Genomic DNA, 25,266 nt, shown 5'->3' on the forward strand with positions numbered 1-25,266 from the left:
ATAACGTTCATGTAAATAATTTATTAATAAGAATGTATAAATATATTTCTATTTTATTATTTTATTTTAAATGGATATAAATCATTTATATAGAAATATATTTATATTTATATATAATTATATAAATATATTTTCAGAGAAGTTAAATATGTATTACAATATTAAACAGCACTTCTCCCACCACCTAAGCCAAGCATACATCTGTTCAGCACTACATCACACCGATATAAACTCATTCAAGCAAATCAGTTTATTGGTTTTGAACAATAAAGGAAAACATAGAAAAAAAAGTGGGGGGGATTCTAGGATCTGCTCGTTAAATTTTTAAATTTTCATGTTCATCCTTCTACTAGGTTTTGTAGAAATCTATCCCATATAATCCCGCTGACAACAAACTAAATTTGGGGGGAGAAATAACCTCCTCGGTGGAGGTATTATAATACAAATATTTCTATTAAATATGAAACCTTTCAAAGCCAAGTTTCCTCCATGGGTTTTTCCATCTGTGTTCATTCATAATAACAGCCATAATAAATCAGTCATTTTAATGGGAAAGAAAACATTTTTATTGTCAAAAAACCAACTCAATTGAACAGTAAAGTTTTTAAATCCTGTAGTAACCTGCAGAAAAACACTACAGAGCATTCTATGGGAACTTATTGTAAAAGGAGACAACATGGACCTCAGTGCAGGCAGACAGGTAATGAAGACACACAGGTGACAGGCAATGTGTACTATTATTAACTTTTTTTTTTAATCTCATTAACAAAGTAAACATAATTATTTCTGAGACATACAGTATAGTATCCACAGTGCTGTGTATTTAATTTTTTATGTTTTTTGTAGCAACTAAGACACACATTTACATTCACACATAAAGCAAATACTCCATTCTAATGTAAAAAAAAAACCCCTGAAATAATATTACATATTAAAAGACAGTTAAAATAGTGAAGTGACACATTCAGCCACAAACATCTTTTTTGAACAGTTTTCATGCATTTCTAGGTCAGTTCATTTTTTGTCTACAACGCTTTCAAGTCTAGGACTTTTTTTTTTTTTGTATATCAATAAACCTCAGACAATGGTGATGAGGTTGGTTAATAAAAAGAAACCTAAAAAAGTGCTTCTCAGTCTGTGATTGATCAAGCATTATAACATCAATTTTAAAAAAAAGAAAGAAAAAAGAAAAAGTAGAAATATTAATAACTATTTTTGAAGCTGCATTACAAAGTAAAGAACATTCATAGTTGAACAGACTTTCAGTTGATTTGATTGTGTGTGCTGTTGTGCTTCTTTTAGCATGGCTGCAGGGAGTGTGTGTGTGTGTGTGTGTGTGTGTGTGTGTGTGTGTGTGTGTGTGTGTGTGTGTGTGTGTGTGTGTGTGTGTGTGTATTTACAAGTGTGTCAGTGTTCATTACGGTTCAGAAAAAAGGCAGAATGACACAACTGTCTAAACTGTCATGCTTGCACATGCACACACACATATACACACATGTGCAATTACATGATGGAGAGGTATTTATTACATCCAACTAACAACTCAGTGTAAACTTTAAATAAGTGTGTGTGTATGTGTGTGTTTGTCTGGGTGCATGTTATTTGTCTGTGTGACTGATTTTCATGCACAGAATTTCTGAATAGTTTTAACGATGAATTTTAGCATACATTTATTTGCAATTTGTTGCAATTTCTCTAAAACGTTAAAGCTAAAATGGCTCATAATAAGTCCAATAAAAAAAAAAAAAACTTTGTTAAAGTCACCATATTTCAGGATGCTATTGAAATATGAAAGCATTGTCTTGCGTGAGTGTATGTATACTTTTTTCAACGGCTGCACAATGTTTTGTTCTTCATGCATACATTAATTTAATCTAAGCGAGTGTAAACTGCGACGCTGTCTCTGGATCCAGTCTGATGATCGCAGACTCTGTTTAACCAGCAGGGCACAGCGAGAAAAGAGCAACCATGATGCAAAGAGAGCAGAGGTCTGCAAAGTAAGGTTGGTTTCGAGCACAAGGGGATTATTTTATAAATTCATTAACTTATTATTTCCTTATGTGCTTTCTTGTTGAGAATTAGATGACAAGTATCATGACCTTTGTCAATGGCTAAGTTTCTTTTACTCTTATTAATTTTAAGTGGTTTTTCCTGTCATTTCAGAGCTTAGGATAGCACTGCCGTCGCAGCAAGAAGGTTCCGGGTTTCAATCTTGCGTGTGGGTTTGTATGTTCTCTCCATGTCTCCGTAGGCTCTCTCCAGGTTTTCTGGATTCCACCCAGCTCCGAAACATGCAGCCTATGTGTGTGTCTTTTTTACCTTTCGCCCATCGCAAGCTGAGATAGGCTCCAGCAGCCCCGTGACCCACCAGGCAGATAAGCAACTGTAATTGAGGAGATTGTGATTAAGTTAAGGTATATAATAATTCTAACTCTCCTGACTTTATGGTGGAGTTTACGTGATCAAGACCCAGCTTTCACTCGAAATGTGGACGAGGATGTTGCTGCTGCCGTGATCTGCTGCTCTGCTCTCAATGTAAACTTGACTTCCTTGCGATTTAACTAAATCTTGTAATCTATAGGCAGGCGTGGAATTTGACAAAGATTAGCACAGCTCTGTTGAAGGTTTTAAATTAGGAGCTTAATTTGTATTTTGAAAATCCTTCAAATTTCTGGGTTAATCCTATTAATGCCAAACAGACTCAAAGGAATCCAGGATTGTCTCTCTTGACAGATAAAGTACTAGCCATGTCTATGCTGTGCTGCATGTGCTATGATTCCAATGCATTTCTATGTATCCTAAGTGCCTCTGTGTATCAGGTGGTGTGTATTGGTGTGTGTTCAGAGCAGCCTTCCCAGCACCACTCCCTCTCTGCTCCGTGCTTCTCCTCTGAGGATCTCCAGGAAGCCCAGTTTGGTCAAGAACTCCAGCCTCTGACGGTCTGTTGGCTGCACCTCACAAAACACTCCTTGAGAACCTGCAAAAAATTGCTCATTAAATGTGTGGTCATTTTTCATTTTAGAGTTGAATGACAGTCTTTCTATCTAGATGCATTAAAATGCCAACTCGTATGAATAAAATTAACATAGGACAACATTCAAAATTCTTAACAACAAGTTAGTATAATTTTTGATGTTAATATACTAACGCTGATTTTAATGTTGATTTTAATTTTCTCCACATTTTATATTTAGTCACTTTAGCCTCGAGATAATGAGGGAGACCTTTTTAAACAAGTGTTTAATACAAAGGAGGAAGTTTGTGGAATATTCTCCACAACTGTCTTGCAACACATTTTTGCAGTAGAGGTTAATGCACTTTTCTTTTTTTTTTACCGTTGGCCTTAAGGGCGACAAGGAGAGCAGTGAGGAGGGTTCGGCTGACGCTGATGTCCACCAGCTCAGGGAGGGCATCCAATCGCAGCTGAGAGGGGAAGTGATAAAGGAGAGAGTCTGGATACTCTCCCTGATCCTCCTCCATCAACTGGATCAAGTCCTGAACAGAAGGTGGCAGAGACACAAAGACTCATGAAGTGCTTCTGATGATGTGAGCTGAAATTGTCCTACGGAATTTTTTTATCAGCTCATGTGGAAGGAGGTTTGTAGAAAAGGATGTGCCGTTTAATCACATGTTGTAGCTTCCAATAGCAACCACTAGATGTCCTGAAGGAGTCGCACACACACGTGCACACACACACCTCCCTATTACTAGATGTGGTACAGTCCTAATTTTCTTTTATTTACATATATTTAGAATTCTTAAGTGTGAATTATTTGTTGAATGAAGGTGCATTTTTTATGTAGTGCACCACTAATGCAACAACTATTATGTTAAAAAAAAAAATCTCAATTTTTGAGTGCAAGTCTGTTTAAGTGTGTGTTTTCCTCAGTCCTGTGTGCATCAGTTTTTACCATGACAGGATGATTACAGCTGTCTAATGAATCTTTACTTCTACCTACCTGTGTGTTGGGGTGTGTGTTGCCCCCTTTTGGTGGGTATTTGTCCCTCATGGCAGGCATCCAACTGGCCTGGCACCGCTTGGCAAAGGAACGAACATCCAAAACGCCCAACACACAGCCACACACCCCCAGCTCATCCTCCAGGATGAAGCAGGACTCAGGACACAATGCCAGGCATGGTCCGAGACATCTGTGGACACGAACACATGCTATTTAAAATGTATATGGATATACAGATGGATGAAAAATGTACAGAACTCCAATTGCATGTTATGCTTACTGGAAAAATGCTTTTTATCAGCTTTTTATTACAAATAAGTCGAGAAAGAGCAGTTTAAACATTTCCATGAGGCAAGTTGTTTTCCCTTTTACAACACAGAACGCTAGTTTTGCTGAACCTGTCAAAAATCATCCAACACCTGAATATCCTGTAGCCCAAAACCACATATAGGATTATATCTGTAATAATTCCTTTCCCATCCAAAAGTAGTATCCTAATGTGATGAAGACACACGATTGATCCGCTTCGTCCTCTTCCTCCTCTCAAACACACACCTGTCCCCAATGACATCTGGGTGAGCGGCACTGGACTCTTTGGTACCCTGAGTCCTCAGGTGGAGTTGACGCACCATCCGATATAACTCCACCTATACACACACACACACACACACACACCCCAAAACACCAGATTATTCACTTTTTTAAGCCACTGCTGGGATTGAAATTCTCTTATGTGTAACTGATGAACCACCGCAAACTCACTTGGTTTATTTTTCATTCCGTTCTCAAATTGAAAGTGTGGTTTCTAGAGCAGCTGTGATTATTATGGTCTTATTGTGTGAAAACAGCAATGCGTGGGTGTGATGTCTCCTACCTTGTCTTTGCTATGGTAGGGCCTGATGTTATAAAGACGCGAGGTGGGGAAGAGAGGAGGAGGATGTGTGAAGAGTTCACTAATGCTGCCTATTGGGAGAAGCATCTTCAAACCACACATGAGAAAAGACACAAACGATCACAGGTTAGGCCTTTTAAAAAGGACTGAAATTCAGTGTCACTTGTGAATCAATGGATAGAAGCAGGAACACACCTGGACCTCCCCAGAGACGCCCCCTTTGAACACCCACGGCTCAGACTCTACTCCAAATAGGTCCGCCCCTGTGGACTTTCCACACCCTGCCACCGAGAAATATTACATGTCAGTACGGTGAAAACTGATCAATAAATTATTGTTTCAAGTATTGATGCTGGTGCAGGTTCAGTGTTTCCTGTTTGCTCTGAGGAGGTTGGCTGAAATTAACTTCCTTTTGCAATAAATACTTACGAGGAGGTGTCCTCATTACTAAATGAACTGCTGACACTCGTGATTAAAGTGATGACTGGATGTTGGGTTAGCAGTAGAAGTATTTCACACTGATTTCATAATGAACCAGACTCTTTTGTTTAGCAAAAGCTAATTAAGTATAAGATAAATTATTTCTCAGTTACGGTCAAAAGAAGTTGCGTCTGCTTACAGTGGAAACAGTTCCTCCAGCTGCCCAGAGTGGAGCTGTCACTCAGCACTCGTCCATCTGGGGGAGGCACACGCATGGGTGGTGTTAGAACATCGTATGACACAGTATATAAACAGAACAGAAGAGTACTGTAAAACATGGTGTACTGCCCTTATACTATACTATATTGTACTGCACTGTACTTTATATATTACTGCAGCAATCTATGATAATACTACTAGATAGGATTAGATACAACATACCGGTATATCATGAAATAAATTATATATCAGTTTGTTGTATCACACTCATCATTATTTGTATTATTTAGTGTAAAAGCTGTTAGACAATACTATAATGTTACGCTACGCTGTTTCCTGCATCATCTCTCACCAAGCCAGCATATGAACGCTTTTGAAAGCAGAGCCATGTTCCTCAGGTCCCACACATAAGGGTACAGGTCGTAAAGCACAGCCCTGTTGGCGCCCCCCACCACACTGCAGTGGAGCTGAGCTATATCTTCACACAGGGACAGGAACCTGGAGGCCCGACCTCGCCACTCATCGATCTGGGGACAGTACCAGGGGTCGTGTGACACGCAACTCAAGTCTCACCAACAGGAAATGTATGCAAAATACACACTGACCTTCTGAGGCAGTGCCTTCTTGCTGTTAGTGCTGACCAGGTGGCAGTTTGTCTTCAGCCAGGTGAGGTCCTGCAGCAGCTTCTGGGCGGAGGGGCCATGCTCGTGAGGCAGGTAATGAAGACCAACCAGAAGACGCACCTGGGACTCACTTAGCAGGCCCTTCCCCCCACAGAGTCCACGCCCCTGGGGCTTCTGTCCCCTGCCTCCACCTGAAGGTGCTCCAGGCCTGGATCCTGGAGGTTGTTGACTGTCCTGACTAGACTGGTTGGACCTCTTCTTATCCCCCTCTCGTCCCTCCCTCTCTACCTTGACCTTAGTGGGGGATGGCGGGGGTGAGCTGGAGTTCAAGGGGAAAACGGGAAGTTTGTCTATGGCAGAGGTTCCCCGTAATTTTGTTGGGCAGTCGGATCTATCGGGAGTTTTACAGCGAGATGTTGGAGCAGAGGAACGCTGGTCTCCTCGTGAGCTCTGCCGACCTGCAAGGATTTTAAAAATAATGAGGGTGAAGCGTTTAAATATAAATACAAAACATCTTTGTTAGACAGATTGAAGCACGGCAACGCAGGCTTTCAAGTTCAACGCAGTGAAATTGAAAGCCTTTATTTTGGGTCAACATCGCAGTGAAATAATGCAGTAAAGAAATTAACTGATTTAATTAGGCCCCTAAAAGATCATTTACATTTCAGATTTCAATTTGTTGTCGATACCTACATATCTGAACACATCTGATCACATCAATATGTTGTACCTGCTTGTAGTGGTTGGTTGAGTTCCTCCATCCAGTCATGCAGCGCAGCAGACAGAGCTCTGTCAGGACAGTATTCACACTCGTCATCTAGGGAAAAAACACGATTGTGGAATGAAATAATGAATGAAATAAAGCACAGGTAGATCTTGTTAATTATCTGAGGTAATACAGAAAACACAGCACCAACCAAAAAAGATTCTCAGAACAGAAAGGTATTAGAGAACTCCAGACACATTTTGTTATTATATTACTTGGATTTAGTTAATCAATAATACATTTATACCTCTCTCACAAAAAGCTATCATTAAAATTTCTCTTCTGCTTCCATCCCCATCACAGACACTTCACCCCCCCCCCCTCCCCAAGTCGAAGAGAGGCACCTCCGAGCTCTCTGTTGTTCCTTCTTTATAACAATACATAATCATTGTTCCAGCGCCACCTCTCATTGGTCAGGCTTTAGAACAACGCTACCCTGGTTCTCTTCTCTACCTCCATCCCCCTCCTGTGACTTTCTCTGGTCTCTTGTGTCTGATTGTCAAAGGAAATGTAATCCGCCAAACCCCCCCCCCAAGCTATTAATTCAAAATGAAGCCAAGGCCATGACAGCACCACACACAGTCATACAAAATGCTACAAACATTATAATAATGAAAATTAGGACGCTTTTATTGAATTTATAATACAAGTCAAATAATCGTATTTAGTTCGACGGTTTACAGAAAACAAAACTGCCCAGGACAACAGATGGAGTTTTAATTTGCTAAATATTATCAGACAAAATTTCTGCCTGGTGGTTGCCAAGCAACGCTGGATTATAAATTGTTTTTCCTGCAAGCAAACAGCAATAACTGTGAAAGGTTTTATTCTCCTGTTTCTTGCTACACCCTCCCTCCTTCCAGCTGATAACTTCACCTTTTCTGCCCCATCCTTCCATCGTCCAATCACACACCTTTGCTCTCCTCTTTTCCAGCTCTGTACCAGCTTCCTAATGTATGCAGAGGGATGTAGTTGGCCTCAAATTCACAGTTGGGATTGAGCAGCAGTCCTCTCAGATGGCTCCTCAGCTGAGGCTCTCTGCCCTTGAAAGGTCCAAGGAAGAGACGTCTGGAATCATAGTCATTAGCGTGCAGGTTGTCCCAGACGAGGGGGGGGCGCTGGAGGACAGACTCCACCTCAGTCATGGAGTCTACAGACAGTTTCCTGGAGATGACCTTGCTGCCTGTAGAGAGTGAAGGGAAGCAGACAAGAGGAAGCATAAAAGTTTAATAGAAAGGCTTTTCCACATGAAATTGAGAAATTAATAAGAAATGAAACGAGTAAGACATCCCTCCCTATTTCTGCACCGCCTCTATATTAATAAGTGAGTTAGCAGTGTCTTTTAGTTCCTTAATATAAGAACAACGAAAGAATATCAACTAATATAACATAAAAAATATTCAAATTGGAAATATTAATAAACAATCATCATTTATGGGTCACAATGTTAAAATCATTACACAACATACCTTAATTTGTTATTTAACAAGGAAAAGCTTAGCCAAAGTCAAACAAAGAAATGCCCAAAGTCCAGCCTAAACAACGGATTTGGGACAGCGATAAAGGGAATAGCAGATAACGTGGTATCTGATTGTAAAAAAGAATTTAAAAAAATAAATAAACAAAGAACTGGAATAAACCAGAGAAAGATGGATGAGGATGTGTTTCGGTTTTTCTTCCATATGTGTGTGGGCAGATTTGCACTTAAACTGTCAAGGAGAGATGCTGTGTGTTGATTTGTGTCTGGACTTATTTGCTTGTGTGTTGGCCAAGTTGGGTTATGTCAGATTTTTTACACTAAAGAATGAACTGACGCGGTTCATGTCTGCAGGAACAGATCATAATTTTATGTCTCACCTGTCCACACAACTGTTATGTTTGGCATCAAATCCTCTCCGATAGTCTGAAGGTAGGGAGACTTGGATATACTGGGAGAACACAGAGAACCACAATACTCTACAGAAACACAGAAAGACAGATAGAAATCAAATTTGATTATCAAGCTTTAAAATTCTACAAGATTCTATAGATTCGAGAAATTTTAATTCCAACCAATTTAGCAGCCCTACCTGTGGGGCAGAAAAGGAAGACAGGTGGTTCCCCTAAGAACCGATAAAGTTCATTGGTTACAGTGACCTGAGCGTGGGCGAACGAAGAAAAGGCCTCACTGTCGGCCTGACACATGGAGTGATCGATGTCGTCAAACAGAATGGCAAATGCTTGGCAACCCAGGTCTGATACCTGGAGTAAGAGGGAACACTGTGTATAAGGGCGAGGCTCTAGACATAAAAGTTGGATTCCTGTAGGATTCATTAATCTGTACCTGTCTCAGCTTGCGTTTGAGTAGTGTTAAGTCACAGGAAGACGAGAAGACGATGTCCTGACCCGGAGAAAGGGAGTAAACAAACCTAAGGCCTCTTGACTCAGCCTCCACTATAAGAGTTCGCAACTGACCTGAATGGAGTGATGGTAAATGGGGAGGAAAGTTAAATTATTAAATTATGGCATTTCAATGTGTCTAATCTCTATTTCAATTATCTCTAATAGGATTTATTTTGACTCTAAATTACAAGAATTTTATCTAGAGTGCAATGAAAAAAAAATAAAAATTACTGACACTTTTTGAATGTTGTTTAAAGAAAGAAGCCACAGGGGGGAAGAAAAAAAAACTCTTGAAACTTCATTGAGATATGAAATACTTGTTATTCAGATTGCGACTCACCCATATATGGTTTGGTTGAAGATTCAGGTATGTGCTAGTTTAAAAGATTGATGTGTTTTTCTTACCCTCCTCCTCAGGGGAATAGACCTCCCTCCACAGCAGTCTGTGTTTCAGGTCATCTTTTGGGCCGTACAGATATGTATTTAATCCCCAGTGTTGCATCCTGGCAGAGAAAAAACATAGGAGGCATGGGAGGAAAATAAAAAAAAACCTTAAGATACCATAATATTTTTTTTGTTGGGAAACCCTTTGGACAGTAATTAGCAAAAAAAAAAAAAAAAAAAAAGACATACCCGTTGCTCATTTTGATCAGATTTGTTCTTTTTTAGGTTTAAGCTTTACTCTCTAGTAAAAAAAAAAAAAAAAGCTAAAACTTTTCTTTTCCAATAGCTTTAAATGATTTTATTTATATACTTTGTGTACATAATTTATGCATCTTTTAGTCTAAGGTCATAACTTTAGTCTCATTCATTGAGATACATGACAATACAGAAAGGTAAGGTAGGGGCCACTCATCGATCCTGGCAACCCATGGCTGTCTTAATTACAGGAAACAACCTCCTGTATCATAAATAGAAGTAGTAGTGAAACAATATCTGCATCACACATACGGTCGACAAAAATATAAAGACAGCTCTCTTTATCTCCATCTCCCTGGACACCATCCAGTTCCTGTGTCCCTTCTCATTTGTGGGTGGGTTGTGTGTTCACTCCCTCTTTGCATCATTTCCTGGACAGATGGTCCGCCTCCACAAAGCTGCAAACCTGCCTCCCTCAACACACACAATCCTACTGTACTCACATCCATAGTCGTCTCTGCCAAACTTACGCAACACAAATCAGCGGGTGAATTTTGCCAGTACTCCACACAAGTCTAAATAAACATCTATACATAAACCTGGGACCCACACACTCAGCTGCTGCTGTGAAAATCATCTCCATCATGAAGCATCGTCTGTTCAACAAAGCACGGACTAATTGTGTGTCAGTGGAGTCCACACGCACCATAAAGAATAATTTACCTAGAAATCAATGGACATTTAAGTACACAATAATGTATGAATATTTGATGACGGTCGCTGGTGGGGACAGAAATAATGTCCTGTAATGATTTGGTCGATATATTTAAGTGCAGTGGAACAAAAGAGAGTAGAGGGTAGAGCTCGACTCCAGGGATGTAATCAGCTGTCACTGCTGCAAAACTGTGTCACAGTTCCCAACAGGCTTTTCTCTCAGTTTATTCTTTTGCAAGACATGGTCTTAGTATATATAATGATATACCTTAGGCTCCACCCCCCCGTGACCCGCTACGGCGGATAAAGCAGTAAAAAAATGAATGGATACCTCACAGTTTATCACAGGATTTTGGGTTTTGCCGATGGTTTTTATGTTGCTGTGTGGACGTGTTCGGAAGCTTCCTGTCAAGAATAACTCCATATGGCAAAAATGGTGTTGCTACTAAATTAAGAGGCAAATGCGCAAGAAATCCGCACTCTGTAAAATCATCAGATGACTGCTAGAAGACAAGTTAAGGTAAGAAATTAGGATTCATCCTCTGGACACCATGGATGCCCACACAAACACCATCCATCCATCTATCAAGTAGATGTTTAGGTTATTTAGTCCGGACTAAAGCGATGGTTTAACTGAATATCATATTAACATCAGCTGATGCATATCCCAACTCTGTCCTGCTTCCTTAACCATTTCACCAGAAGAACAGTTAGTATATGTCCTCCATTCCCCTCCATGTTAGCGTGACTGATCCTCAGGACTGAAGAAGCACCTGCCCATTGCTCTGAGCTTCATCTCAGCTCTGTCTGATGCTGAAACAGACTCAGGCCACAAACAAACATTTTTGGCAGAAATTTAGAATCCATGTGAGCCCACAGACATCAGACTTACCATTGGAAAAGAACTTTCCTCTGATCCATAGACCAAGGCCTCCCATAGAAACCTGCAGAAGGAAAAAAAATGAGCCAGTTAAATACGATGAATTAATTAAATGTGACATAATAAATCTGGAACGTATTAATTCATCCTATAAGGTCACTCAGCATGCTCCTTGCTTCTATGAGCAGTACACAAAAGCAAGTGCACTGCATTCCCTTGGATATTGTGACATTTCTGCAGACTACAAATATTAATTTTCCAAACTTTTAATTTCCAAACCCACATGGAATATTTTTATTCCAGTAAATGGTTCTCAATAGTTCTACAGGTGGCATTAATCACAGATGGACAGTAGAAGTGGACCTACATGACTTCATAGGTGGGTCACATCCAGAGATGAATAGTGGTTGGCATAATTCATCTCTCTCTTTAATGGCTTCTATTTTTAGAAATGGGAACATCTTGAGTGTCCCTCCTCTTCTTTTGTGTTTTTTGAATACATCTGCAATATGGGTGAGTGTGTGCATATATACATATATGTGTGTGTGTGTGTGTGTGTGTATGTGTGTGTGCACGTGCGTGCGTGTGTGTGTATAAAGTAAGTAGGTCAGTGTGAGGAATCAGATACATTTAAACTAACAAAGGCATGTGGGTTTTTTGTGTGTCACATTTACCTGTAAGCAGGTGTGTGTGCAGTGGGTCACACCTGACTGAGTTCGGCTCACGTTTTAACTCTCTTGTCCACACTCACCTCTGACAAACTGCTCAAGCTGTCTGATGTGTCATATTTTTGTTTTTCACAAGGATTGAAACCCTTAACATCATGAAAGGCTATTGCTTTTTTAAAACAATTTGTTCAGTGGACAAATAGAGCAGGGAATAAAAATAGATTTAAGAAAATCAATTGGCAAAAATTAGAATCGTACATGTTTTTTACACAGCTATGCATCACAAACTGCTGGTTTTTCACTATTACCTGACAGAGAATCAATCAAGTGATCAAAAAAGTAATCGATAGTTAAGTTAGTATTTTTGTTGTGGAAAGAATATGGACTGCTATTATTGTTTCATTGTTGAAATAAAATAAAACCAATAGAAATTCAAAAGAAAATAATGTTTCTTTTTTTCCAGTTCCATCCTTAGCGTATAATAAAAGACGAATTAAAACTTTAATTTCTGTGCTTGTTCTTGTATCATTTGAATGTACATTTTTTGTCAATATTCTTCTCCAATAATGGTTTTTATCCTCCCTTATCGACCATTGATTATCACCACCACTGCTGCTCCAGTTTTATATAATTACCTTCACCACCTCATCACTTCCCACATCATCCACTGTCCACAATGAATTTATTTTTTCATCGAGGCCCTAAAATTGTATTTTTTACTGTTTTCATGAGCATCTTCACTACCCTGTCCGTCCTCATCATCGCGATCCTCAGTCATTATTACCATTATTACCATTGTCATCATCATGAATGATTAAGCCACCACCAGACTTGTCCCTTTGGCTGCTATTTTTTCCCAACCAGACACGACTGACGGTTTTTCTACTCTTCGATGATCATCTGATCGTCTTTATATTTCACATTGATCCATGCTCTTATCGCTTCCTTCAACTGAGTGACAACACAACGTTGGAATCTAGGTCAAGCGATGGTCTGTTCGAGCGCATCCCGGAGGTAAGAAAAAAAGCATCACATGATCGGACAAGGGGGTCAGTGATGAAGTGGGCCGCCCTTACCTTCCACCACCCCGCAAAGGAACTGCCTCTTTTCCTCCATCCTGTCCTCCTCGCTCCCGCTGCCTCCCCAAAGCTTCCAGTCGGACCCGAACAGCGGGATGTTCTACCAGTCTGTCAGCTCAGATATCGGGGATACTCTTCCTGCTTTCATAGAATCTGCCTCCTCCTCCTCCTCCTCCTCCTCATCCTCCTCATCCTCCTCCTCCTCCTCTCCACATCGCTGGAGCTCTTCGTGCTGCGTTTAGGTGCTCAACGGAAAGTCCCACATTTGACGACTTCATCCTCATTAAGACGAAACAAAATCATTACTGTAATTATTATTATTTTTGTTAAGAAATTTAATTTGTAACACAAAGTAACAGGAATAAAATATGTTTGACTTGTAGCAGTTTTTTTGTAAAAGTGCTAAAATAATTTTTCATGGCATTAAATTGGTGACTGAGTCAATATAACCAGCGAAAACGAACGAACTTTACCTTTAAGGCGAATTATTTACAAAAAAAATTAAGGATAAAAAACTCAATTAAACACGAACTAATTCATTTTGGGATGCATGTCATAACCATTTGTTAAAAAAAAAAAAGATTGGATTTCATGTTGATTTGATAAATATTGACTGTTATGCAGAAAAAGCAATCAGATTAAAAAATTTAATTTGTTCCAGTCTCATAAAAAAAAGCCCCAAAGCCCTTTAAATCATCAATTCATTCATTCATCTTCTATACCCGCTTCATCCGCAGTCGCAGGTTGTGGGATGCTGGACTGGGTGCAAGAGGCAGGGGACACTCTGGGTGCGATGCCAGTGCACCGCGCAGCCACATGGAGACAGACAAGCACACATGCACACACTCACAACTACTGGCATAACCTACACTGTATAACATACACTGTGGAAACTCCTATACAGGTATCTGTACATTCCAGCATTGTCTGTTCCCCCAGAAAGGATATTCTCCAAAGCTGGGAAGCTGGTGACCCAGATGACTGAAGGCTGCCATGATCGAAAAAACAATATTTCTATTTCTATTTCTATTTCCTTCACCATACCAATCCCCATTATCTTATATTACTCATTATCTTTAACATGTTTGCCTTAAAAAAAAAAAACTTAAATAAACAGAAGAATTGCTTATTCTATTATGGAAATTTTAAATGAAGCTTAAAGATTGAAATAGCGGGTATAGAAAATGAATAAATGAATGAATGAATGAATGAATGAATGAATGAATCATCTGGAATGTGTTTTAAGGTGTGGGTGTGTCTCCATATTTGGCTGCAATGGCTTCCGTTGTCCATCAGATGTCACTGAAGCCTTGACGCTTCAGATCCTTTACAGGTTGTTGGGAGAACCTCGCTTCACGAAGCTGCACCTGCCAACCACTACCAAAAAGAAAAGATGTCTGAAAATAATACCAAAATTGCAAAAAAGGAAATGTCAAGAACATACCAGGAAATAATGGAAAACTCACGGATGGAAAAACAGACGAACAATTACACAGATTAAATACAAGGTGTGATGTGATAATGACAAAAATGTGGAACAAGAAGGACCAGATGAGTGAAAAAGGGGTGGAAATAAATAGAAACCGTTGAAAAGGAAAACTTGCAAGGGAAAACTTTGGGGTGAAGACACAAGAAAGGGGGAACAGCAGATGAAACATGAACAGAGAATACATGAGCACAGAGGAAGAAAGGATAATCTGTACTGAAAACAGACGAGAACAGGGAGACCAATTTGACAGATGACAAGAGAATAATGCAAAGCATGTAAACCACAAAGACATTGCGCAACAACCAGGAAATAAAGTCAAAGGTCAGGACCATGACAGACTGAGAGCAGAACCTGAAAAACATGAAAATGAAGTAAACTGAGTGCACTATTAATAAACAAACAAACAAAATGTGGATTTGATTTAAAAATATGATGGAAAAATGTATTTAGTGAAGCAATGTTCCTCCAGAATAACAGCCGGTGGCATCAGTGAAGATTAATAAAATTATTACCTCTTCAGGATTAGTAAAACAAATAAAAAGTCTCTGTCACAAAGGAAAAAAAAGTCACTCAGTTAAACAGTCTGGGTTTGAAGGCAATACTTTCATCAGTGCATTTCAAACCAAAGCTTTAAATTGTCAGGTTGGCGTAGTACTTTCGGTTTTCCTGTATTTTTAATCATGAATTTATAATGGTAAGTAGAATTAATAAATGCACAATTGTTTTTGCGGGAATGTGCATTGAGGTATTTACTGTGTAATTAAACTGAGCCACACTTAAAGTACAACAGTGTGTTTGCATATTTACCAATGATTAAGAATACTTTGGTTAATATTATTCAAATATTTAAATTGTTAAATTATATTTCTTTTAATGGTTTAAATATATTGCTCCATCCATTCATTCAGTTCCTTGTAGACTAGTGAGCGTGATCGTCTCTACAGCCGCTTACCTACGTTGTGCCATGGAGCTTATCCCAGCTTGTTATGGGCAAGAGGCTGGGTACACTCTGAATGCGTCACCACAAAGGCAAACAACCGTTCATGCATACACTCACACCAATGGACAATTTGGAGTGATCAATTCAAACGACATGTTTTTGGAGGCAGGAGGAAGCTGCAGAACTCAGAGAGAACCCACACAGACATGGAGAGAGCATATAAACCGTGCTGCCCAGCTGCTTTATTGATTATTCTATTGTTTTAGGATAGATATGTAGACTGCGCAATGTGCTATACTGTCACCTCACAGCAAGAGAGTCCCTGGTGCAAATCAAAATTTTCATATACTCCATTGTTTGCATGGGTTCTATCTAGGTTCTCTGGCTTCCTCCCACCACAAAAAAAAAGAAAAGAAAATACAGTATAAGTGAAATTGTAACTATAAATTGCTCATGAATATGAGTGTGAGTATAACTGATTATTCTTTCATTTGTCCCTGTAACAAACTGGCAACTTGTCAGGGGTGTACCCTGAGTCCCACAATAAGTCAGCTGGGACAGGCCCTAGGGGTGAATGTGAACAATAACTCCTTGACACGGACTGAATCTTGAGCTTAAGCTGACAAAACATGAATATAATAAATTTTGTATAGTAGGATGAAACGGGATGAGTCTCAGAGAACCCAGTTTGTCTGTCTATAATTTATTTATGTATAAAAAGTAAACCTTTGTATTTGCTTTACATGTTTGGGTTTTATTGTGACAGCTTTTTGATGTTTTTTATAACTATACTCAGCATCCATCCATCTTCCGACGCTAATCCGTAGTCGGGTCGAGGGGGCAGCAGCTTCAGCAGGGAGCCCCAAACTTCCCTTTCCCCGACCACATCCACCAGCTCTGACTGGGGGATCCCAAGACATTCCTAGGCCAGTGTTGAGATATAATCCCTCCACCTGGTCCTGGGTCTGCCCCGAGGTCTCCTCCCAGCTGGTCATGCCAGGAACACCTCCCTAGGGAGGCGCCCAAGAGGCGTCTGCACCAGATGCCCAAACCACTTCAGCTGACTCCTTTCCACACGAAGGGGCAGCAACCCTACTCTGAGCCCCTCGCGAACAGCAGTGTTTCTCACTCTACCTCTAAAGGAGACACCAGCTATCCGCCTGAGAATGGAAGATGGAGAGCTTTGCCTCTGGGCTTAGCCCCCTCTTTGTGGCAACAGTGTGGTAAAGCGACTGCAATACCACCAATATACTCAGCATGTATGTGTTCATTTGAATTAAAGAGGTTTGGGATGTGAAATGACCCAAAACAAATGATATATATATATATATATATATTATATAAACACTTCTATTACATGATACAACAAAGTCATAATACCCAAACGCCGTCAAACTGACGTGACTCCTCTTTGTTCCAAGAACAACATGAGCAGAAAAATGCCCAGAAGGAACGACGGTGTCAGGGGGAGTGGCAACATCACACTGGTAGGAATGCAGTACTAATTGTGTTTATGTGTTACTATTTTCAGATTACTAAATTAGCAAATTACTAAATTTCAGATTTTATATAAATACTAAAGTATTTGTCTTTTTTCAGAGATGATTGCCAAATACATTTACTCCCAATTATATAATTATTCTTAAATGAAGTTAATGAGTTAAGACTGATCGTCCCTTGTTTCAGCGGTATTGACCTTCTGTACGACATCTATGGCATGTGAGTCCTTCCTGAGAGTGGGATCCCTCCTGTTTGGACGGGAAAGGTTTCCACCATTCTTTTTCCTATTGACAATGTTTTGGGTAAGCATTCCTCAGTTGGATTAGGGGTTTTTTTTTGGATAGGGGGTGTCTCACATTATATGGATATTAAAGACCATGAGACAAGTATGATTTGTGATTTTGAGCTACATAAGTAAAATTTGTTTCAATTTTGATTGTAGTTCCATTAAGATTCAGACCAAGAGTATGCAGATACAGTTGAACCAGTCAAAGTTTCTGGGGTTTTTTCCCCCTTCTCTTAGAACCCCAAAACATGGCCTGAAAATCGAAGTTTCAATTATTTTATTCAATGTAATGTCTTCAGAACACATTTTATTTTTCCATGTCTAATTGTTTGGCAGTTTGCTTTCTTGATCGCTGGTTTTCTCTAATTTTTTCCTGATTAATCACACAATCACTTTACGGTAAGCTGCAGGAAACAGCTCCTCACACTTCGGTGCCAGTCATAGCAAACACACATTGGGAAATTTAGAAATAGTTTGTATTGTTACGTATGTACTGTGGGGAGAGTTCTGATTTACTTTTTCATAACTCTTCCTGCACTGTGAGTTGTTTCTTGTATAATCTAATAAAACAAAACGTGCAATTTCCTCCGGGTTTAACAAAGTATCTACCTGTCTGTCTGTCTGTCTGTCTCCCAGTTAACTATTCTGTCTGGTAATGCGGGGCATACTCTTGTATGGTGTTCCATTGCAGTCAGACTCTTGAATAGATAAATAATGCAGTTTTTAAGGCAGGTATGTTGCTGAAGGTCATGAGAAGCACAAAGTGTGAAGCTGTTTCTATGAGTTGATGCCTTTCGGACTTGTAGGAAGAGCTTGAACACATTTATCCTCTCATCTAAGAACCTTCTTCATTTCACCTGAAATGAAGATTCTTGAAGTGTTTCCTACAAGTCCGGATGACTTTATCTAACACAGGGATCTACTATAACCTGGATAACTGAGACTCTTCACAAAAATCTTGTTACCATGAGTGTGTTCCATGAGTTTGTCAAGAAAGCTTGACCTGCCAGAAACACCACAGGCCAAACAAACGAAAGGACAATACGGAGTTAGAAAAGTTATCTTTGACTGCATGCTTTTCTCTGTGTCATCTTAATCATGGGATTACTCCAGGTAGTTGACAGGCAGTATGCACTTCCTGATTCTGAAACAACAAGACGGTCTTGAGCATTTTCCTTTATCAGGGCTTGCCCTCTCACACTGACAGCAGTTGAGAACTGCGTATGAAACAGGTGCTTAGCTGGTGCAGTAGCGTAAAACTGCCCTCGATCGTCAAGTTTTTACTTTTAGTTGAAAGAGATTATGAAAAATATAGATTGTATACTTATAAAGGAATTAATGGATTTTAAATAACTTTCTTTCAAAGGCTGGAGTCATGGATTACTGGTCAATCACCTTATTCCTTACTGGTAGGTGGTTTTTTAAGATTATTTTATAACAGGTCATGTATTTAGGACATGAATGTCAAGGATAGAAAATATTAACTGTTTTCATGAAAATAAGAAACTCAGTAAAAAGATAACAGAATGGGAAGAAAGGAACTTTTACATCTTACTTATTCTATTGTGAAGGCAGTAAATATAGCCATAGACAAAGTTAAAACAGATTTCTATCTAACCTCAAACAAGACGTTGTTTCCTTCTATTACTCACACGTGCCAACCATATTAGTGGCTTAAGTTATGTTTTGTCTTGTAGAACTGGTTCTTTTTCTTCATTATCAGAGGTTATCAGTTAACAATCTATTGAGCCATACTGAAACCTAATCTTGTATGATAATGGTGGAGTAAATTTGAAGATATTCCACACCAATTAAAGTCCAAAAAAATCCAGCACAACCACCTGACATTGCACAAATTAAACAACTGCATTAATAAATAGATTTGATAGATATGGGAAGGAGATTTCTGGGAATTAAAACAGCAGTTCATGAACGACTGGTCTTTGTTATTGTCAAAGGAATTCACAAATGTGGTCAGTTTGACAGAATCTTTGCGACTCTGCACTCAATGTGTCTCTTCATTAAAAAAAGACTGCTTTGTTTAATCAGCACTAGCCCAACTTGCTTCTGCCCAAACTCGCCAGTATTTCTTTGTGAAAGAACTACGAAACTGGACTCAGGCACAGAGCTTCTGCAGAAGGAAGTATGACGATCTGGCTACTGTAACCAACACAGAGGAAGTTGCTGCCATTGCCAACTTAACAAGAGATCTAAGTAAGTTATTTTTTTAAAATCTTGAAATCCTGTACATGTTTATAGTCTTTTGGTTTAATTTTCTTCAGCAGACAGACAAACCAAATAAAAACAGTAAACAGATGTTGGAGTAAACCCAAACCCTTTCATAAACCTGACAATGTGGAATACGAAAAAAACAAACAAACATGTATTCTGACCGTTGCTCTTAAAAAAATAGGACACCTCATTTCATGCTTTCAAAGTTGGCATATACATTTTCTAGGATGTTATTATTACTGTAATTTGATTTCACCCAAATGCGGAAAAAGATATGACTGGAAACCCAGTGTTCTATATTATAGTATTGGGGAAGGAGGGGTCAGAGGAGACCTTCTAGATTAGATGTTATATTATGACTCAAGAAAAAATCATGTGAACATGAAAGATTTTATTCAGGATGTTTGTATTGGAATGGAGGTGGTTCTGAAAATCAAGAGAATGTATTAGAGAAATACACAGGGAATATCTGGGTTGATTCTGACTTTTCTGATATTCTATTTATTTATTTATTCAGTTTATTTTTCTTCTTTCCAGACATGTTATTACATCATATTTCACTTTCGCTAGTGCTAAAACATCATCAACAACAATCGAAAAGAAAAAAAAAGGGTTAACTGGTAGAAGCCATTGGCTTGTAAGGTTCCTGTCCCCTAAAATTTCAACAAAACATCTCTCTCATTAGAATACGTAATCAACAAACTCAGATATTAAAAGTTTTCAACCAGCTCATACATTGAATTTTGACAGACGTTCATACCCTTATCCACTTCCAGATGTTAGCGTTTTACCCTAGAGTATAACCATGTTTACAGTCTTCCTAGGAACACAGGGTTTATTAATATTATAGATAGTCAAAACTAGACGTTGACCTTGCCAGTGTTCTCCACAAGAATATAATGATCATATTCTACATGATGGTTCAGGAGATTATTTTTTGGGTAATGGTTAACGTGATGACGATGATAACATTACTGGTGAGTAGAGCTGGCACTCACACACACACACATGCACGCACGCACGCACACACACACACACACAGTGGTTTTATATTTTATGTTATCGATTCAGCACTTGATAATATTTGTTTGATTCTCACTATATCAGCCAGGGCTTGGAAAGGACTCTGTTTTGGTTTGATAAATGGCTTGAGATGGTCTCTGAATGATGTCACCTACTATGAGGAAATATACAGGGAATATCTGTTTGGTTTGATTCCAACAGTTCTGATGTTCCATAGCACATGTGTAAAACTTCAGGTTTGGGGGACAAATGTGGCCTGCCACATCATTTTATGTGCCCCACAGGAGCATAAAAAGTCAGAGTGTCTAAAAAAAAAGGTCAAAAATGTGCTTTGACCAAAAACACATTTGCCACAATGTAGTAATTAAGTCCATTTTACCTTTGATGAAAACTTTTTAATGTCTTAAGTTCTGTTTGATGTTATTTTTCCTTGTCTTGGATAGTTTAATCTTTGATAGATTGAGTTCTGAGGGTTTCCTAACCTAACAAATTAAAGGGATTCATGATATAACAGAGCAACTGTACTGTTTGTAACTTCATTAAGTAATAAATTCATTGTTATTTAACATTAAGGAGTAGTTACATTTATTTAACACGAGACTGAGTTACATTTAGTTTCAATTAAAAGTGATATCTAGCCCTTTGGGGTCAACCACTATGCTAATGTTGCCCTTGTTGAAAATTAGTTTGACCCCCCTGAAATTACTTTCAGTCAGGTAGTGGCAATGATGATGATTTAATACATAGAATTGGTGAGTAAAGTTGACACACTCACTCACACACACGCATGAATAAAAACAGTGCATTATTAACCAATGTATACAAAGTAAATAACAAATAGAATTACCGTCACAAAAAGTTGTATGACCCATAATATAAAGAAAGACTCTCAAATCCAGATTATTCTGCGGATAATTATCAGGAAAACCAGAATCCGATCGAGAGTAATGTACAGATTCAGGCTAAGGAAGATCAAGTTGCGGATTGTGGACCTTCATGGTTTTATTACATTTAGATTGCGGCTCATCAGTGTTTCCTCACATTACTGTCGCCTTCTTTTCTCGACTTTGTTATTTGAAACATAATTGGGTTCTGAATGGGTGTAGTAGTTTTATGTTTATACTACAGGTCACTTCAGCACTTGACAATATTTGTTTGATTCTCCATATTTTAGGCATAGCTTGGATAGGTCTCCATCTTGATTTGATAAATGGTTGGGGATGGTCTCTGAACAACGTCACCTTCTACGGTCCAGGAGAGGCAGACTTTAGAAACTGGTTCTCATCTGGACAGCTTGAGAGTCCTGAAGAACCGAGCTGTGTGGGGCTGTTCAGTGACAGAAAACCCAAAGGCACATGGCTTGGCTCTCGTTGTCACATCCTACGACCTTTTGTTTGCTACAATGGTGAGTGTTTCAATGGCTGTGGTGTAAACTAAGACTGAGATCTATCTTCTTCCACATAGAGCTTTTAAATCATTGTTGCATTATGCAGAGCTGACGTGTGAAGTTTCCAGTGATTCCTGATCTCTGTATTTTTTATGTATATATTGCATGAAATTAAACAATAACTCAAGTCTGAGATTGTTTCTGACTATATTTCCAGGTGACATAGATGGGGTAGCATCCTTTGTAAAGGTGGATTCTCCTCTTCCCTGGAACAACGCTCAGACATTCTGTAGGGAGAATCATGTCGATCTAGCCAGGTACAGTACAGCACAACACTGGCAAGGTGACACAAGCATGGAACAGAAAACTCTAAGGATTTTTGGATTTGTCATTAATATATAATAATGTTTGTACCTTTAATGCCTCATTTCTTAACCATCTGGAATGAATGGAATCTTTTTTCTGGTATTACAGTATATCTTTACCTATACTAAACCTTAGTTTGCATTTGCAACTTTTTAACTCCGCAGTATTCGAAATCGGCAAGAAAATGAAATCATCACCAACCTGTCAGCTGGAGATACTGTATGGATTGGTCTGCATGGGGGAAGAGTGTGGTCAGATGGAAGCAGCTCTCCATTTCGACAGTGGGCCAGTGGTGAACCAAACTCTATCACATATCAGTGTGTCGCTGCAAGAGAATCAGGATTGTGGTCAGACGAGGACTGCCGCATCCTTTGCCCCTTCATATGTTACGCAGAAAGTAAGGAATCTTATTTCTACATATGTGCTATACAGAGAAAGGTTCAGATTAACTGTTCAATAAGAATAGGCCGTGTGCACAAGCACTACAAAGCCCAAGAACTACTGCAGTAGATCAGACTAAAGGTGCTGGCTGTGTAAAGAGATGCAGAGACAGTCCAGCATATAGTAACAGGAGGTGCAACCAAGTGGCTGGGATAGTGTACACAAACATGTGTACCCAGTGTGGACAAGAGGTGTGCAATAATTAATTAGTATCCATGATGGTTTCCCACATTGCAGTGGGCATGTATTCTAAGTAGGTACTTTTGCTCTATTTAAATCAAATTATCATCATTCTGCAGATTTCAGAATAATCTAACTGAATTTATTCTTGATTTTGGATGATTGGTTAATAAATTGTGAATATGTACCAAATGTCAAGAACTTTTAAAACTTGCTCCTTTAAAAAATTCTTGATCCTTATTTTTTTTTCATTTTCAGACATCTTTGAAGCAGCAAGTCAAAATGAGACCAGTATCACTCTGCAGTGGAATACAGTGAACGACAATGTTAGCTTTATTCTACAGTTTAATGGTTCAGAGATAAACATCACTGCACCTGATGGAGATGGACCAGTAACTCACACAGTGTCCAATCTCACTGCTGGAACTAAGTACACGTTCATCCTGTTCTCTGTGTTTGAGAATGTCAGAAGCAGTGGAATTAACATCACTGCAGTCACTGGTGAGATGATTTTATATTTTCTCATATCCTCTGATATTATTATTCTATTCTAAATGACTTAATAAGTGACTTGACTTAAATGATTAAACTGAACAGCCACAATGAGGAAAAAATTAATGAAATGGTTAAATAATATCGCGGCAAAAAGGTTCACAGAGAGAAGGTTCTGGGTTTTATTCCCTTCGTAGTGGGATGTCTCTGTGTTCTCCTTCTTCATCCCATTTCCATAATGGGTGAATTGCTGTCCATTGGTCAGAGGTGTAACACGCAAAGCAGATAGCCAGCTGTTGACAAGACTGTTGCAATGGATGTATAAATTAATTAATAGTTTCTCCTTATTTGACAACTTGATTTAACTCTTTCACTCTTTTCACTAGCTCCGATAAATACAGATGGATTCCTGTCAATAGGACGAGATGAGACCAGTATCACTCTGCTGTGGAATACAGTGAACGACAATGTTGACTTTATTCTCCAGTTTAATGGTTCAGAGATAAACATCACTGCACCAGATGGAGATGGACCAGTAACTCACAAAGTGTCCAATCTCACTGCTGGAACTAAGTACACGTTCATCCTGTTCTCTGTGTTTGAGAATGTCAGAAGCAGTGGAATTAACATCACTGCAGTCACTGGTAGGATGATTTTGTATTTTCACTGTCCCCTAGTGTACAGATGACTCCTATTTATAGTGCTAGCAGGGGAGATAATATGAAGACAGAAGACAGAAGCTTTGTCAAACTGCATTAATCGTGTGTCTGAAATTTAAAAAAAAAAATGCTTTCTTTAATTATTAGCCCGTCTTCCTCCTGCCCAAACTCACCAGTATTTCTTTGTAAATGAACCACGGAACTGGTCTCAGGCACAGAGCTTCTGCAGAATGAAGTTCAGTGATCTGGCCACCATAACCAACACAGATGAAGATGCTGCCATTGCCAGTTTAACAACAGATCTAGGCAAGTTTTTTTTTTTTTTTAAATCTGTAAATCCTGGACGTTTATAAACTTTTGGTTTAATCAGACAAACAAAACAAAAAAAGTAAACAGATGTTGAAGTAAACCTAAATCCTTTAGTAAACCTGACAATGTGGAATACGAATGATCATGTGTTCTGTGACTGGTACCAAAGAGGATACACTGTTTAATGCTTTCAGATCCGCCTTCTTTCTCAATTGGCATATGATATTTCTAGAATGTTAAGATCATTCTTTTTCTCCTTTCAGCTTTTCACTTCAGGGGTCGCTACAGTGAATCAATTGCCTCCATCTAACCCTGTTTTCTGCATCCTCTTCTTTCACACCAACTACCTTCATTTCCTCATTCACTACATCCATAAACCTCCTCTTTGGTCTTCCTCTAGGCCTCCTGCCTGGCAGTTCAAAACTCAACATCCTTCTACCAATATATTCACTATCTCTCCTCTGGGCATGTCCAAACCATCTCAGTTTGGCCTCTCTGACTTTATCTCCAAAATCTATGACATGTGCTTTCCTCTGATGTCGTCAATCCTGGTCACTCCCAGAGAGAACCTCAGCATCTTCATCTCTACTACCTCCAGCTCTGTCTCCTGTCTTTTCCTCAGTGACACTGTCTCTAGACCAAACAACATTGCTGGTCTCACCACAGTTTTGTACACCTTTCCTTTCATTTTAGCTGAAACTCTCCTATTACACATCACAGC

The 25,266-nt window shown here is 39.0% G+C and overlaps 2 protein-coding genes and 1 long non-coding RNA gene across 3 annotated transcripts; 2 read left to right on the forward strand and 1 right to left on the reverse strand.

Annotated features, from left to right (window-relative positions):
* Window positions 1–2,449: 2,449 nt before the first annotated feature.
* LOC137590581 (uncharacterized) lies at window positions 2,450–3,714 on the forward strand. Its single transcript, XR_011034430.1, has 3 exons — window positions 2,450–2,535; window positions 2,820–2,939; window positions 3,349–3,714. It is a non-coding gene; the product is annotated as an uncharacterized lncRNA (long non-coding RNA).
* Window positions 2,521–13,278, reverse strand: si:dkey-183c6.8 (protein O-GlcNAcase). The gene is made up of 17 exons (XM_068308247.1): window positions 13,239–13,278; window positions 11,507–11,558; window positions 9,667–9,764; window positions 9,203–9,333; window positions 8,949–9,120; window positions 8,737–8,835; window positions 7,793–8,062; window positions 6,844–6,930; window positions 6,096–6,571; window positions 5,843–6,017; window positions 5,471–5,527; window positions 5,047–5,132; window positions 4,834–4,938; window positions 4,515–4,606; window positions 3,960–4,149; window positions 3,336–3,495; window positions 2,521–2,977 (listed from the first exon to the last, which is right to left on the reverse strand). The coding sequence occupies exons 1-17, from the start codon at window positions 13,276–13,278 to the stop codon at window positions 2,841–2,843; spliced, it is 2,427 nt and encodes an 808-aa protein (XP_068164348.1). The 3' UTR covers window positions 2,521–2,840.
* Window positions 13,279–18,816: 5,538 nt separating this feature from the next.
* LOC137590967 (uncharacterized) lies at window positions 18,817–24,855 on the forward strand. The gene is made up of 9 exons (XM_068308827.1): window positions 18,817–18,865; window positions 19,506–19,670; window positions 21,886–22,116; window positions 22,316–22,415; window positions 22,629–22,861; window positions 23,344–23,586; window positions 23,964–24,221; window positions 24,384–24,542; window positions 24,809–24,855. The coding sequence occupies exons 1-9, from the start codon at window positions 18,832–18,834 to the stop codon at window positions 24,853–24,855; spliced, it is 1,470 nt and encodes a 489-aa protein (XP_068164928.1). The 5' UTR covers window positions 18,817–18,831.
* The last annotated feature ends 411 nt before the right edge of the window (window positions 24,856–25,266 follow it).

This window comes from Antennarius striatus, chromosome 23, assembly GCF_040054535.1.
Source record: "Antennarius striatus isolate MH-2024 chromosome 23, ASM4005453v1, whole genome shotgun sequence".
NCBI classification, from domain to species: domain Eukaryota; kingdom Metazoa; phylum Chordata; class Actinopteri; order Lophiiformes; family Antennariidae; genus Antennarius; species Antennarius striatus.